The 13276-nt window shown below is 44.4% G+C and overlaps 1 protein-coding gene across 4 annotated transcripts in view; it reads right to left on the reverse strand.

Moving 5' to 3' along the window:
- TBC1D4 (TBC1 domain family member 4) overlaps window positions 1-8954 on the reverse strand; it is a 162943-nt gene extending 153989 nt beyond the window's left edge. For all 4 annotated transcript variants that reach the window (XM_067563242.1, XM_067563241.1, XM_067563245.1 and 1 more), the window contains exon 1: window positions 8140-8954. In XM_067563242.1, coding sequence (XP_067419343.1) covers window positions 8140-8610 — 471 coding nt within the window. In that variant the 5' untranslated portion in view covers window positions 8611-8954. The remainder of the gene's footprint in view (window positions 1-8139) is intronic.
- Window positions 8955-13276: the final 4322 nt, after the last annotated feature.

Here is a 13276-nt window from a genome sequence, read left to right on the forward strand (position 1 = left end):
GGTGCCTACATATGGATTCATTTTCAGAAGTGATTAACTCAGTACTTTTGAAAGTCAGGCAAGTACCTAAATACAGATTCAGAGGCCTAACTTTAAGTTCCAATTTTCAAAATCTTAACCTTTTTTTTTTAAAAAAAAAAAACATAGAAATAGTTGCCACCAGACTGTCACTTCACTCTATAACTGAAGCTCTCTCTCTAGTTAAACACACGCTTTTTTATTTATTTATTTCTGACAGGCTGCAAATCAAAATGTTGTCTGGCATCAGAACCATTTTGCAGTCTGCCCTATACGCCTCTCATGTCCAATTTTAGTTTTGGAGTAAAGGTTCTTCAACCTCTCATCTTACATCTTCTCCTGAACCCAACACACCTAAAAAATACATTTCCTAGTGCCCCTCACCCAAACTTTGTTTCCACTGAGAAAACTAGGAGGCCACACCATTAGTATGATTTTCCCCCTCCCCAGCCCCAAGTACACTGTGGGTGCGTTGACAATGCAGCTGGAAGGTAAGCATACATTAGAGCAAGTGCTCTAAAAAAACAGCAGTGTGACTGTAACAGCCTGGGCAGCAGCTCAGATTAGCCACCTGAGTACATACTTATGATCTCAGACAGAGTGGTACTCAGGCAGCTGTCCCAAGCCACTGCCCGTGCCACCAGAGCCACACTGCTATTTTTAGTGCACTAGCTCAAGCAGAGCTAGTGTGTATACAGCTGCCTGAGCTGGGAATTACAAGACCCAGCTGCAGTGCAGACATAGCCTATGTGGCTTAGAGCAGTCTACCCAGCAGTTTAACTATATATCTTACTTCAGGCAGAACCCTTCAAAACCAAGAACAGCTGGTTTGTCAGGTGTACAAAATCCATATTCACCTTCCAAAACTCAACATTAATACTAACTTGTACAACATTCAGTCTCACTTGATGTGAACTTACTTTCCAGGCATTTGCTGTGATGCAAACCATGGGACATTTTAAGGTGAGATATAAATCAAAGTGACAAAATCTAAATTTAAGGGTCTCTCTCCAATACAATTACTGCTTCATGTTGATTTGTTTTGATAAGAAATGTCAGTACAATGACACCAAGAGGGTAAAGACCTCCTGGGGTTAAGATAAAAGCAAAGGCTTTGTCCTGACATTTAGTTTCTCAGCATGAGCCATCTTACAGAATTGTTTTCTGCAGTGCCTTTTTTTTTTTTTTTTTTTAAATTCTACCAGACAACTAGCGTCCACCTGAAGTGGTCTAGCATTTTTGATCTACAGCCTGTACGGTGATTACAGAGCAAGGATCTGAGTTACAACGAGGCTGCCTCAGGCTCCGGACTCTGCTAGCCTACCCACTGTAGTTCTTATCTCACCCTTACTTTATAGGCAAAATGCTCTATTATTTCTGCTTTGTCTTAGACCAGTCTAGTCCCATTAACTCACAGCAACAACAGAGCACTGAAGCTACTGATTGTATACTCAACAGCTAAGCTATACAGAAGGCTGTACACTGGAGCATTTCCTTCTTCCCAGCTGATGTGGTCCTTGGGTTACATTTGAAACACCAGAGAGGTGCACACTTTGATCACTCTTTACAAAGATTTTTAAAGGAAACCAAAAGTGTATGGTAACATTTATTAAAATGTCAGCTAAGTATTTGTCTACTAATCTTCACTAATCTAATAAATAATTATTATAATCAGATTGTTTACAAATCAATTGTATTTGGTACTATAAAAGTTACCAGTCTTGTTCATATTTCAAGAAGAAAATGAGAGGTCTACTTTATCATGTAAAATAGCACATCAGACCCTGAACCTTTTCCAAAGGAAGATGTATGTGACTTAGGTAACTTAAGATGATTATCAAATACAAATCTTCATGGTATTTGACAGACTCCACATTTAAAACAAATAAACCTAATTTTGTGTATTTCATTTTATGAGTTCAAGTGGGACTTGAAAATTCTGCTCATCAATGAGAAGCTTTCCTAGGTGATGAAAAGAGGGAAGTAGGGGCTAAACCAGCAACTTCTGCAGATTCTAGACATTTGTTTTTTTTAAGAACTTCTAGTTTCAGTAGTTGTGAAGAAAACCTTCTAAATATAAAGTGAGACAGTGCTGTTATCTTAAATATGCAGACAGACTCCATGCCTTCTAAATTATTCCCAAGCCAAGGTTGTGTGAAACTAACAACTCTGCTATTCAGTAGCCAGCACTGAAATGGACAAGAATCTTAGTCTATTTCAGTCAGCTGTTGCTTTGGAAAGTTATGAGCAACAGCAAGCACTACAGCTCTTCTGGAAGAGAAGAGAAGAGAAGAGAAGAGATCAGCAAATGTATTTCCTTCCCAAGCCCATCAATGCTCAGAATGTTCTGAGACTCTTCCCCCCTTCGCATTTCCAGAGAGCAAAGTACTGAGACCCTCCACAGAGGCCAAGGACAGAAACCCAATAAAAATCTAAGTATTCACCCTCATCCTGACAGTTCCGAACTTCTGGACTAGGCTTTTTGCTAGATTACTATCCCTGAATTCAGGTGGAGCTCTCCTTCCACTCCCATATTTTTCATATCTGCCTCAGACTAGTGGGTGTTTCAGATGACACACAATTAAATTTTTCAAGGCCTATCTTTCACTCTTCAGCAATCGTAAATAACCTTGCCAGATCTCTGGTGCAGTAAAGAACACATATCATACTCGCCTTTATGAAACATGTGCTGATGGCAATATTTCTTGCAAAAATAAAAGGAAGGAGGAAGAAAGATGTTGTACTAGCTGTATTTCTGAAATGAGATTTCATGAATGAAAATGTTACTGCCAGATTTGGATGAAAGAGGCAAAAAAACCTTATGTGACTGCACCCTAAAATTTGATTTGTGTGTGTAAAATGTCAGAAGCACCTTGAAATTTAATTTGTTTGTCTGAAATTTCTGAAACATTGGTGCATATGGAAATCTAAAAAATTCACACTTTTGAACATTTTACAGTGAGTGACAGTTGTTTGTTATAACATGGAGGTGTGTGCCTGCATGTCCTACAATAGGGATTTCTCACAACAAATTTGTTTTGTGACCTCAGAGTGCAGTAACCAACTCTTGCCAGTGGCTGCTCTGACATTTTTTCCTAAAATATTTAATTAACTTTAGGAAAAACAAATAAATATGCACATATACATGCCCAAATCATTGTAAATTTTTTTTTGCAGACTCAATAATAAAAATAAGATACAGTCGTCTCTATTCTTTACTGGACCTAAACAGAATAGAAACACAAAGAAGATGCTTTGCACATTCTTGTCTTTTTGTTGTTGTTTCTTTTGCTTTTTGGGTTTTTTTTAGATTTGCTAGCTAGTATGTCTGCTGCTCTGAAAAGTGATATTTATGTGTTTGTTAATATCACTTTTCACAGCAAACTTAATAGCTAGCTAGCTACTACTAAGCTGCTAAGTTTGCTGCGAAAAGTGATATTAAAAAAAATACAAATATCACCTTTCACAGCAGACTAACTCAGCCCCAGCAAGAACAAAGACAAATTAAGCCCTGGATGGGGAAGTGGTAGGAGGGGAGGCAACAGGGACCTGGGGCAATGGATGTGGGGGCAAAGGGAGGCACTGACGCCAGGGGCAATGGTGTGGGGCCTATACTAGATAGGTCTCCCAAAATGGCATCTGTCTTGTAGTTTGTAAAAGACAGATAGGCTTCGTGGACGGCCCAGTGAGGCTGTCACTTCAGCGTACGCGATGTTACGAGAAATAGTTGGTTAGTATATTAGGATATTCTTGGTAAGTTAAAAAGGTTTACTCCCTTATTAGCATATTGTCCACTAGTAAGTAACTTATATTGGTAACAAAATTCTTAGCTCAAATTGTTCCCGCCAAAACCTAAGCCCAGGTGCAGCAATAGTATCAGTCTACTAATTGCTACACCTACTGGTAACATGCAAAACCCATCTCTCTACGGTTAAAACAAGTCATTTACATATTAGGAGAATTGGTCTCCGCCCAAACTCATATAAATACGGGCACCAGAGCACCAAGCCCAGTGTTGCACCTTCAGACCAAGGGTGAACCAGATCTAGTCTCCCGGGGAAGAGCTAGTTCTTTCGATTGGTCTTCAGCAGCAGTCAGCTCGCCTTGGTCGCAGGGCTTGACTATCAGAGACATGGACCCTAGACACATTGACTATTCGTAGCGTGCGCAGTTCAGCAGTTTGTAAGTATTGTACTGGTACATTTGGGAAAACTCTCCCTAGAGAGAGAGAAAGGGGTGTAGGACCGGCAGAGACGTAATATTCCTCTGACCAGGGGAAAGCCTTGCCGTTAACAACCCGAACATCGAGGTTTCAGGTTTAGAGGGGATCCAAAATCATTATAGAATCGCGTATTATAAGGGTAATGTTGTAATCGGGAAGTAGGAGAACCAGAGATACTAGTAGCATAGATCTCTAGACACGTGCGGCAATAGTTCCATCACTACTACAGAGCATAGGACCATCTTTACAAACCAAGTGTTTTACCATTTATCATTATCTGCATATTTTTCAGCTTAAAATAAACACGCTCACACTGAGTTTTAGCCCCACGTTCTTTGTCTCGTTATCATTTACTGATGACTTGTAACTCACCAGTAGTTACCTGGGTATGTTAACTCGGCCCGGTGCGAATCTGCGAAGCGAACCATTTAAGGATTAGTCGAGGTTCGTGACCTTCACTTGGTTACACGGCGGTAGTCCCTGCAAACAGGAATGGCCTAGCTTTACCTCCGACAGCTCTAACTCTGGGCCTCGGACTTCGCTCTCGTGCCACCTCCATAGCCAGGTGCTACCCACTCCCACTTGGTGGGCGTGACAAATGGGGTGGGAGGTAAGCCTGGGACTGGAGCCTGAAGCCCAGGCCAAAGCCCAAAGTCACACAGATGGAGCATGCCGCTCTGCCACCCTAGGACTGAAGCCCAAGCCACTGCTCCCAGGAAGGTGGGAAACTCACCAGCTGCCTGCTCCTCCAGCATTGTGCCCCATGTGTCTTCAAAGCAGGGCAAGGCCCAACCCCAGCTGGTGGCTCCAGCAACAAACACCTGGCCCATCCAGGAGCAACAGAGAGTGGGAGCTGCTCTGCCCCTACCCTCCCAATCACTGCCCAAGAGGCTGTGGTTGCAAGAAAAGCCCCTGGTGGCCGCATTTGAGAAACACTGTCCTATATGCTGCATGGTCTGACTAGTGGACTGAGCACCAGACTAGCCAGTAGCTTCTGTGTTCTGTTCCCAGATCAGTCACTGTTTGGCCTCAACTACAATACTAAGCACTATCTTCTTGAAAGTCAATAATTACCATTTTACCTTCCTTTACAGGTCATAGGTTGTTTTGGGGTTGTTGTTTTTTTTAAGACTACACTACACTACACTCTGACTCCCTTCCTCCACTCCAGTGTAACTTGACCTGTTGTTTGCACTATTAGCTCAAACACTTACAGTGAAAGCAAAGAAGTCTTGAAACAGGAGCTTAAAAAACTGTTTAGGGTAACACACACAATAAACACCACACAGCTCAACTACTTCAGAATGGTGCTTGTATATTCTACCACCTTTTGAAAAACTGCAAGGATGGTATCAGTTGTAGAACTAGTAATTCTAAGAGGAACAGGGGCTTTTCCAAGTCAGCAACTCTCAGCCTCATTCTGTTCGCTCAGAGCTACAGGTAACTGCTTAAGACCTGCACAGACTTGGCAACTAACATGTCAGCCCAATCTCTCTCACTGGCAGCAAAACTGGGGAGGGAGGCAGCTTTCTCCCTCAGGGCAGACTTAAGCCACACACATGCTTGGAGTCCCATAAATCATAAGGCTGGCCCTGCATCTATGCAGTTAGATTTGGTCTTCGTATTCAATGCCAATACTAAGTCACCTCCAACTGGTAATGAGTTTTATCTTTAATTAAACGGTATCAACTTTAAAAAAAAATCTTCTAGGATATAGCTTAAGATGTTACATAGTCAAAAGGGGATTTTACAGCACAGAACTTGTTTCTGTTAATAACTTCTTCCCAAAGTATCCATTCTACTTCCCTAACATTAAGAGTGCTTTGCCTACCAAAAACCAAAAGGTTTGATTTAACTCTGTGCAGACTATATTATGTTTTCTTCTGTAAAGGGCAGGGGAGAATCTACAGAGAATGAAGGATCAGTAAGAAGTAGCATCCAAAATGAGAATGAAAGAAATAAGATACATGCATATAAGAAGTAATTATTGAATGGATATTTTACAAGCCCCGTTATTTTCCTTCTGTCCCCATAATAATGGAACCAACATGGACCTACATAGGAGATGCACTTAATGGGTCTGATTTAGCATTCACTCAAGTCAAAGGGAATCTTTCTGTTGACTTAGATATGTGCTGCCGCAAGCCCTGCATATGAATGAGGCTATGTCTACACTACAGCCTATGTCAGCAAAAGTTATGTCACTCAGGGGTGTGAATATTCCACCTGCCAGAGTGACAAAAGTTACACCGACATAAGGGTTCATGTGCACGGCGGGAGAATTTCTCGCACTGACATAGCTTATGCTGCTCACGGAGGTGGGGTTTTTTATGCCAACGGAAGAGCTCTCTCCCCTCAGCATAGAAATCTTCGCCATACAAGCTGCAGCAGCACAGCTCCCTACAGCTGTGCCGCGGCAACACTGTTTGTATAAACATGGCCTTAGTATCATCTAATCACTTACACTACTCCACATTAACTGTGCAATGGAGCACTCTTCTTAATCTTGGGCACTTAATTTGCTGAAACCCAAATTAGTATTCTAGAAACTTGGCAGTCCGTTGTTTTACACCTCCTCTTTCTCTCACACTCTTCCTTCCTTCATGTTAAATAAATAAATAAATAAATCTCTTCAGTAGATCTAGATGTGTTGATTAAATTGCATCATTAGACTCATTAGTGCATATAACTGGTCACACTTCTCCCTCCCCATATAGCTGTATAAAGCTTTGAGAGAATTGGACATGTTGCTCAAATAAAATACTACCCCTGAAAGATTGCTTTCCTACCGTTACCACCCTAACATTATCCACCCTACTTATCAAGGTTGCTTTTCCCCATATGATCAGCATAGCGAGGAGAAAGGAGTTCTCCGTGCATTAGATGCAACTACCAAAAACCTTCTACAAAGCTTGCAAAAAACACATACTTTTAGCCAGCTCTTTTCAGTTGGCACCAGCTCAACAATGTTCCCTCCCAGATATAACTTCATTTATAACATGCATGCAGAACATGCATGGCAGAGCCAGGTGTCATTCCCATGACCTGCAAGTGAAATATGGCCCTGTCGTGGTTTATGGATCACTGGTGGTCTGTAAAGAGCAGACATGTCACATGGTGCTGGCCATTCTGTTTCCAATGGCTATGCTACATATTAAAACATATTTTTACTTCTCCTCATAAGCATTTGATGTGGTTACCACAGTGTTGTTGTGTGATCCTGAATGAGACCATGTGATCCACAAGAGGTTGAAAAGCTAGAGATGATCCACAAGATAATCTCTTAGCAGGCTCACATTATGAAAAGGTTGAGAAGCCCTGAAGTAGCTCATGGGCATGCAACCCATTATGAAAGAAAGTAGATAAAAAGTGTTCCACCAACCACTCACAGCATTATGAAGTCTGCTGCAGATGCTCTTTATTAATACCCACCCTGGTGATGGGTTTGGTATAAAAACCTGAACTATGATCCATACACACCCAAATGCAGAGTTAGCCAGAAAGCTTTTGTGAACAGTCCCATAATACTTCCACTCTGGACACTGAAGCCCTTTGAAAAGACTCTCTACCCACAGCCCTCTGGAAAGGCTCCCTATTCCCATTCCCCTCTATTGATCCTAGGGACCGGCTCATACCACCAGCACCCAGATCTAGCAAAGCGCTTCGCAAAGAAGTCATCTCCATACCCTCCTTTTCTCTATTGTCCTCTTCGACAGTCCAAGTGCCCATATACTGATTCCCATCTCTGCAGCCTCTGAAAAGTAGACTCTTTACACACACACACACACACACACACACGCCCCCGTGGTGGGTGGCGGAGAAATCCATACAGCACCTACGTACCCAACCCCCTATCGTCCACCGAGAAGCCTCCTGCTCTGGGCAGCCCCAGCACTTGCCTGGTTGGGGTCCGTGGCCCGGAAGACGTGGCAGACCATCTGTGACTCGGGGTTGTCGGGCTGCGCCTTGATCAGGTAGGCGAAGTAGGTGAGGTCGTGACTGTTGTGGATGAAGCGGGAGATGTGTTGCGCCTTGTGCTCGAAGATGAAGACGGCCGGGCTGGCGCTGGCCGGGCTGCAGCTGGAGGTGGCGGGGACGCAGCGGAGGTTGGGGGAGCCCAGGAGCAGCTGCACCTCCCGGGGGGGCACTGAGCTGCCCAGGGGTCCACCGGGCTCCTGCCTTTGGCTGCGCCGGCGGATCTCTGCCATCAGCCAGGGCAGCATGGGCAGCGTGGTCCGTCTGTCCAGGCAGGACCAGCCCACGTACCACAGCTTGAAGCGCTTCTCCCTCATCGCCTTCCCCCCGGGCTGAGGTTGCGGCTCCGGCTCCAAGGGATGAGGGAGCGGCTCCTCCCGGCCCTGCTTCTCCATGGTAAGTGCCCAGACAGCAGCCGGGAGGGTGCAACGTGCTGCAGAGAAGGGCGCCCCCCCAGTACAGGCACAGCAGATCTGGAGTGCGGGAACCCCCCTAACCGTGCATCCTGCTCGGCTTCCCCCTGCTACACACCCAGAGCAGGACTGGGGCCGCGGGAGCTGCTACTGCCCCTCTCCGCCTCAGCTCGCGGCTGTGTCACACTCACACACACACACACACACACACACACACCCCTCCGCCGCGTCTCTGCTGCAAGGTCCCCGGCCAGACCCGCGGCGGGCAGCCCCCGCTCTGCAGGCAGCGGCAGTGGCGCAAGCAGACGCTGTTTCTCGCTACTGTCCCGCCGCCACCGCCTGGCTGCTGCTGCTGCAGAGCCTCCGCCTCCCTCCCCAGCCACGCGGGGTTGGCCCCCGGGCGAGCGCAGGGGGAGGAGGAGGAGGAAGGCTGATTCTCCCTCCTCCTCCTCCTCCTCCTCCTCCAGCGGCTCTAGGGCAGCAAGAGGGAGACGGGAGGGAGCTACGCTCCAGCCGGGGCTCTCCCTCGCAGCAGCTCCAGCCAAGGAGGAGGGAGCTCGCCGGCCCGCCCCATCGTCAAAACAAAATCAAACCTAGCCTGGCCTCCGAGTCGAGTCGAGTCCACTCCCTCCTCCCCTCCCCACCCCACCCCGCCTTCCACTCCTACGCCTACTCCTACTCCTCCTCCTACTCCTCCGGGCCCTGCGCTTCTCCCGCTGCCCGCTCGCCAGCCAGGTGTAGGAGCAGGCTGGCTCGGCTCCGCTCCGCCTCCGGCGCCCTTCCTGCTTCTGCACATGCTCGCTCGCCACGGGCAGCCCAACAACGAGCATGTGTGTGGTGGGGGCGGGGCCGGCCCGGCCTCCACGTACCCAGCAGGAAAGAGAAGCCGCTGCCTCTGTACTGTACACCGAGTTCCAGCGAGCTAGGCGCGCCCTGGAAGCCTGGCGAACTGCAGTGCACAGTGGGTGTGTGCGGGAGCCGCAGCGGGGTCGGAAGGGAGGGCGAGCGAGGCATCAGTATGGGGGGGAAAGGAGCAGATCCGAGAAGTTGCGGGGCACGGAGGAGCAGGATTATAAAAAGATGTGTAGGTTTTACAATCCGGATTTGGATTTCCAATATTGAAACCGAAAACTTCGAGAGAGAGAAGAAAAAGTATAAAGATTTAGGCCCCAGTTCGGGGAGCCGGGTTCCGCCGGCATTGTTTGGGGCCGTGCTAAATATCTCCTTGTGCCTGGGCTGGGATTCCCCCCCATTAATGCAACTAATGGTTTTGTTTGCAGTATTGCCATAGGATATATTAGAGCAGTATATAATACAGCATCTCACTGTTGAGTGATTTTCAGGTCAGAGTTTAATTACACTTTTTTATTTAAATATTTTCATTTTTGCATGTATTGGATCTCTTAAGGCTTATTTTTATTGTTACAATTATATCTCTTTTGATGTCAAATCTGCCACCTACTGTAAATGTTAATTTTTTTTCACCTGAATGAAGAAGTATGTGGACAATTCCTTTTCAGTCCCATAACACCCATCTTCATAACACTGAAATAATGACATATTTCTTGACTATTTACATATGTACACATTTGTGGTATCAACAATAGCTTCAACCCCTACTTAGTTATAGTAATAGAGTGTAATAGTCATCATCTTGATCAACACAGTGGCTTGAACTGGAGCTGAAAGCTTAAGTATTTATAATTTGAGCTAAAGAAGCAGTCTTTACAGCAGGGGAATTCAACAGCCTTACATCTTCTGTGGTTCAAGAACCTGTAGCACACACAGACCAGTGGATTATCATTATAATTAATTATTTGTATTACTGTATTGAGTAGGAGACCTACTCAAGAACCAGGATCCACTGTGCTGAACAAATAGAACTAAAAAGAGTCCTTGCCCCAGAGAGTTTACAGTCTATAAGGCAAGAGACAACAAATGAATACAGACAATATTCGGTATTCAGAGTACAAGGGAACGAGACAATATTGATCAGCATGATAGGCTGTCGTTCAGCACTCCAGCACCCTACCCTTTCAAGTTTTTTATAGGAAACACAGAAAGAGTTTTGAAGGGGAAAAGTTAGATGTTTATAGGGAACTCCTCTAACCTGTGAGGGCAGAATTGGAGAAAGCATGAAGATGCTTGTTTGAAAATGTAACAAGTCAGTGATGGAGGTTGGTATCATGGGCAATCAGATGAGTTAATATCTCAGTTTTGTAGGAAGTATTAGATGTGGCACAAAACTGTTCCATTAACACTATTTTTTACATACTATAGTTACCAAAACCCCTCTATATTACTAGAAGACGCAAACATTAGAGAAAAATATACTTTCCCTTTTTTGAGTTTCTTGATGTGCTCAGTATGATTTTGTTGACTGTCAATTTCACTTCCTGTCTCCCACACTAGAATTCCACACCCTACTACACTACTCTGGGCGAGCTCAGTGAGGTCCAGGTTAGGGTAACCATATGTCCCGTTTTGGCCAGGACAGTCTCTTCTTTAAGCCCAGTCCTGGCTGTCCTGACTTTTTTGGCAAAACTGGGATTTTGTCCCATTCGCGTCAAGAGCAAATGGGATAAATGCCCAGTTTTGCTCCCAAAAGAGTTGGATATGAGCCCTACTGGGGCACAGAGGAATGTGCAGGGGGGCAAGTGGCAGAAAACTTTATTATAACCCACTTCTTATTTTGCAAGCAACAATAACAGAAGTATATAAATCAGAAAATATTCAATATACTTTGAACATATGTTAACACCCTGAACAAGAGGCCTGGTTTTCAAAATGTCCAAACGGCTAGCAGCCTTGCTGCTATCAGTGGGAACCGCTGGATGTTTAGGCTTTTTGAGATCAGGTCTCTTACTTAGATACCTAAATAAAGATTTAAACTTTAGACACCTGACTTTAGATTCCCATTTTTGAAAATCATACCTACTGTAAATTAAGGAGGGAATGTAGAACTGGAGAGTAAGAAGACTTATTTAAAAAGGGGAGGAATGGAACTAGTTATTCTGAAATTCAGAGGTAGAGTCTTTTAAAGTGTCTTTAACAAGAAAACTAAGGGAAGATTGACAATTAGGAAGTAAGAACTTATAAAACTTAACATTTTGATAAGGAACAGGTAAGGGAATATAAACCAGTGGGTCCAGAGACTACACATTTAGGATTAAGCTTATTAGCTAATAGCCTAATGAACCACTGACTTTTTTAAAAAGTCCTGGAGAACAAAGGATTTATCAAAAGACTGAAGAGGAAGTGGTGTCAGTCTTCTAAGGAGAGAAAGATCTTAGAAGTTACCATCCACAAAGTTTTAACTCTATCCCTCATAAAGTAGTGAAACACTTAAAAATATAATACAAATTTGAATGTCTAGACAATTAGAGTAAAAAATACTAAGTAGCTTAGGTTCCTTAAGAATAAGTCTTCCCAGACAAATGATTTTTTTTTTATTTAGGAGAATTAGTGTGTGGTAGCAGCTAGGGATGTAAAATAGTAAACCATTAAGCTGTTAACCTATAAGGATTAGTCTTACCATTAAGACTAATATTTACTGGTTAACTGGCAGCGTGCAGGTTAACTGGCAGCACGGACTCTCGGTCTCCATGGGGACAGCATCAGGCTATGGCGGAGGCAGTTGCTGCTGCCCTGGGAGGCTGAGGCCCTGGTGCAGGTGCTGTTTAGCACCCCACTGCAGAACACCAGGGACCACAGGTCTGAGATGGGGTTCTCCCCGTGGACCCAGGCTGGGGCTGAAGGGAGGGGGCAAGGTGTGGGGGGACCCACAAAATTAAATCAGTTAAAAATGGTTAACCAATATAATTGTAATAGTTTAAACCATTACCTTTTCTAACCAATATTTACATCCCTAGGAGCAGCAGAGACTTTACTTATTTTGCTTTTAGTAAAGCATTTGGTAGATCTCATGACATTTGACTCAAAATTAAATTCAGTTGATTAGGATACACATATTACCACATGGATTGAAAACTGGCTGAAGGACTGTAAGTAAAAGGTAATAACAGGCAGAGCTGGGGGAAGTGCAGAACAAGAATAAGTCTTAGGATTGCCTCTATCCCAACTCCTCATTTTCTCTGCCCCAGAAAGGACTATTTTAACAGCTACTGTATCTAGCTAACAAGTCCCATCTGCTAGCATGAGTAAGATGTAATTACTCAGCATCTTTATAGAGGTCTAAGCCCAGCTTCACAAATGGACATAGGCATCATGATGCTGAACATCACAATACCTGACTTTTAGATGCCTAGAAAATCATTGACACAATGCAATCCACAAAGCATGAGTTAGGTGCCCAGGCTCCCTATAGAATGAATGAGAGACAGGCATTTTAGACTATGATCCACGAAAGATAGCACAGGGAGCCGTCTAAATTAACCAATGGGAGATGCTAATGAGGGGTGTGTCTTAAATCCCATCCCTTTCATGGAGATAGGTGCTTAACTCTGTGCTGGGCAATGCCTATCTCTGCTAGTCATCCACAACCAGGAACCCCTCTTGGACACAGGCATCTTGGATACCTAGGGCATTTCTTGCAAGAATGAGGTAGGTAGGCCCTATGCTAAAGATTAGAAAGTACCCTCCCTATTAGTACCAGAAAAGAGAAATTAAAGAGAGCTAGAACTATTAG

The sequence above is a fragment of the Emydura macquarii genome, unplaced genomic scaffold, assembly GCF_026122565.2.
Source record: "Emydura macquarii macquarii isolate MOO-44397 ecotype Brisbane River unplaced genomic scaffold, CSIRO-AGI_Emac_v2 contig_2473, whole genome shotgun sequence".
Lineage (NCBI taxonomy): Eukaryota > Metazoa > Chordata > Testudines > Chelidae > Emydura > Emydura macquarii.